The following is a 3,393-nucleotide window of genomic DNA, read 5'->3' on the forward strand; positions in this document are numbered from 1 at the left end:
TTTTATTAGGTGGTGGTGACAGGTCGCTTATGAGATTTATTAGACTGAATAAATAGTTGGACATTTTAATTTTTATTGAATTGAGGATTAAAATTTCTCACAAAAAAATTATGAATTTAGATCGTTTCATGTGTCGAACGATATGAAAAATGCTACATATTAATAATTTGACAGTTTCACAATAAGAATTAAGTAAAACCTTTTAGAATGATTTTTTTTTTTTCTTTTTTGGTTTTCTCGATAACATGACTCATCTTTAATCTGTAAATTTTTTTACACTGCTCGATGTAAAAAAGGTTTGAAATTCACATAATTCGAGAGGATAATTACACCATTGATTTTTGGAGTTGGCCTAAATTACAAATCATTCATTGTAGTACAAAAAGCTCATGGAGGGTCGTTGTGGTAAACTATAATTACGAATCACTCTTTAAACTCATTTTTTGTCCATCTAATTAATTTTCCACGCCATAACCAATAGAAAATCCACATGCATCCCTAACAATAAAAATGAAATATGAATTTGAAAAGAGGATGATATCATGTACTCGATCTGCCTTTCTTTCTTGCTTCGGTAGAATCGGTACTCTCTGCCTTTCTATTGCAATAAAAGTATAATAGATCATCAATAACAAGAAGAGAAATATAGTTGAAAAATAAATCAACCGTTAAAAAGGCTTCTTTTCTCTCCGAATGAAGGCTCTGCAGCTCTGCTTCTTTCTTTTTCATAGTACTTTCTACTGTTCCCCCTAAAAACAGCTAAAGATCTAACTCTTTCTCTCTTCCCTCTCTCTAGATTGCTCCCTGTTTCTTAGCAGCAGTTCTACGGAATCCCATCCCCACAGCTTCTTTTGCCTTTCTGCTCCCCATACCCCCTTTTAACTCCCATACCGTCAGAGTTTCCCACCCAATTCCACTCTTCTCTTCTCTTCTCCCACAAACAACAAATGGATGTAAGCTCCTCTCCTCTCCTCTCCTCCCTATTATTTCTTAAATTCAAGTAGTCGTTCTTATGTTTAATTATTTTGTTAAACAGGAGTACTGTAAGAGAAGCGGACAAATCCCGGCGTTCGGGGACTGGGATTACGCAAACGAGCTGCCAATCACTCAGTATTTCGAATGCGCGAGGCAAGCCGGTCTGATTCGGTACAGTTCTTCCTCCGGCGACAGTGATCCCTACGTGCGTGGCGACTTGTACGCCATTGATCTCAAGAAACCTCCTCGTACCGGTCCTCCTCCTCCCCGCAAGGTCTCTGTTTTCTTCTTATTTAATCTTTTTTTATTTTCTTTCTTTTTCCTCCTTTGGGATGAAGATATTTTACTAAATATGTTTAATTTGTAAAGCAGTATTCAGTTTTCGTACCCAAAGAAAAAAAGCACACACATTTCAGGAAAAACCCAAAACATCCTTATTATAGAAATAGAAATGACATAAAGTGGAGTCATTTTCCATATTTTGTTCGTTCGTTCTTGGTACGCTTTCCCAGTTCCCACATTTTCATTTCCAAAGCAAAGGAAGAGAGGAATGACGTACTTATTTTTTCTTCTTTTTCTATTTTCTATTTTTATTTTTTGTAATATAATTATTGTGTATGTAGACAAGGGGAAGAGAAAAAAAGCGAGGGGCGCATGTTAAGGAGCCGAAAAGGCAAGGGAAGGTGTGTGACGTGACGGAACCGCCAAGGAAAGCTAGTCGGCAGCTGCTGCCTCACTACGACGCCGTTCCACCTCCAATGCCTGCTGCTAGGCGTCCCAAACCCGTTGATGAAGATCTCTACAAAATCCCTCCCGACCTCCTCCGCACTTCCAAGCGGGTGGGTCCCTTCACCCTCTCTCCTTCCCTCCATTTATTTATTTATTAATTTTCTGTCACTAGTTTTTTTGCCTCCGTTTGGACCCACGTGACCAAAATTTTCAAAAGTTCCTTAGGTTTATGTGTGCCCCACCCCCACGCTATTTTCCTTCACAATCCATTTAGGAGATTATATATATTCTTATGAAGTATTTTTTTTTTTTTTACTAAAAGAAAATATTTAAGTTTTTACTTCATTATCTACTACTGTCCTATAACTTTGAGAATGAACTTTGAGAATCAAGCAGTGAAAATCAGTCATTAAATTAGCACTTATGAAAAAAAAAATTGATTTTTATTGTCATATTATTCTAATTATATGACAGTCATATAATACTCTACTAAATAATAATATTATTATTTATATATAATCACAATCATATTGTTATTGAGTTATTTAATTAATCTTTTTAATGTGTTGATATTCACAAATAATGCTAGGAATTATATTTTTTATCCTCTCAGGGTTATACCGCTTTTAAAATTATCATTAAATTAAAATTTAATTACAATTTATCCTAAATTTATGAGTAATTTTAAAAATCACATTAAAAAAAAATACCCCATACCATTACTCTTTCCCATAACTGCTATGAGCATAGGGTCAATTAGATTGATTATCTTAAAATAAAGTGAAAAAGACAAGTTATTTATTTTCTTCTAGCAATTTTTACCATTCAATTTTTTCCTGCCAGGGCCCAGGGGTGGGAAATGGTAAAAGACTTTAATGTCCTCTGGACACGTACGCGTACGTCTCTGTACTACGTCAATAAGACTACTGAGTACTGACTGGTTTTTTCTTTAAATCCTTCATTTATTTATCTGCACGGAGGTTCGTAGAACCATAAATAAAAAGCTCAGATTCTGCTGGAAAATTAAAAACAAATGCGAGATTAGTTCTACTTTCAGCTCTTTTTTTTTCTTTTTCTTTTTTTCTTTTTTAAATGTTATTTTTAATTATATATATATATATATATATATATAGTTGGTTGTGAGAAAAATAAAATAGAAATGGGAATGAAAGCATATATTCTAATATTTTTCAATTTTGGTGTAGAAAAAAATGCTGGTGTTCTTTTCAAGGTGCCTGGTACCGGCTTGCGCTGCATGAATTTGGACAACTCTCCATGTTGCTTTTGGTTATGTAGAAAAATGTAATTTGGTGCTCTCTATGCACTCTTTGTTCCCACCAAAAATTGATGTTCTACTCTGTATGAGATTAGGGCAACTAGTTACATTGAAGATTAGATGTTAATTAGTTTCTTTTGTTTTTTTTGGTTTTAATTTGAGTAGTTACACAATTCTAATTAAAACTAGTAAGTCGGAGGGGCACTTGCCGGACAATTTGGGGTCGGTAGAGCCACCTCTTCCGCCTACCGCCGCAGTGGCCCACCCCAATGTTGGAAAGTTGGTAATTTTTGTGAGTTTTCCTGACAAAGGGCAATATTGTAATTACCTGTTACTGTAGAATGGGCCTTGGGCCTGTCATGGGTTTTGAGAGCATGGGCCTTTGTCCCAGCCATTTGAGCTGAAGTTTTTTC

The 3,393-nt window shown here is 35.2% G+C and overlaps 1 protein-coding gene across 3 annotated transcripts; it reads left to right on the top strand.

Moving 5' to 3' along the window:
• The first annotated feature begins 621 nt into the window (after window positions 1-621).
• Window positions 622-3,393, top strand: LOC133851800 (uncharacterized). 3 transcript variants are annotated; one of them, XR_009895843.1, is made up of 5 exons: window positions 622-953; window positions 1,037-1,249; window positions 1,599-1,814; window positions 2,548-2,634; window positions 2,910-3,393. XR_009895843.1 is itself a non-coding variant. In XM_062288380.1 (5 exons), the coding sequence occupies exons 1-4, from the start codon at window positions 948-950 to the stop codon at window positions 2,578-2,580; spliced, it is 468 nt and encodes a 155-aa protein (XP_062144364.1). In that variant the 5' UTR covers window positions 622-947; the 3' UTR covers window positions 2,581-2,600; window positions 2,910-3,393. The 3 variants fall into 3 exon arrangements, 2 of the variants coding, with proteins under 2 accessions (XP_062144364.1, XP_062144363.1); XM_062288380.1 differs by having other exon boundaries at window positions 2,548-2,600; XM_062288379.1 differs by lacking the exon at window positions 2,548-2,634 and having other exon boundaries at window positions 629-953.

This window comes from Alnus glutinosa, chromosome 12 (genome assembly GCF_958979055.1).
Source record: "Alnus glutinosa chromosome 12, dhAlnGlut1.1, whole genome shotgun sequence".
In the NCBI taxonomy this organism is placed as follows: Eukaryota; Viridiplantae; Streptophyta; class Magnoliopsida; order Fagales; family Betulaceae; genus Alnus; species Alnus glutinosa.

Excerpts from the sequence above, each read along its gene's own strand:
- LOC133851800 (XM_062288379.1), top strand. Across the intron at positions 1,250-1,598 it reads GTCCTCCTCCTCCCCGCAAG|ACAAGGGGAAGAGAAAAAAA; the intron begins GTCTCTGTTTTC and ends TTGTGTATGTAG. Across the intron at positions 1,815-2,909 it reads TCCTCCGCACTTCCAAGCGG|AAAAAAATGCTGGTGTTCTT; the intron begins GTGGGTCCCTTC and ends ATTTTGGTGTAG.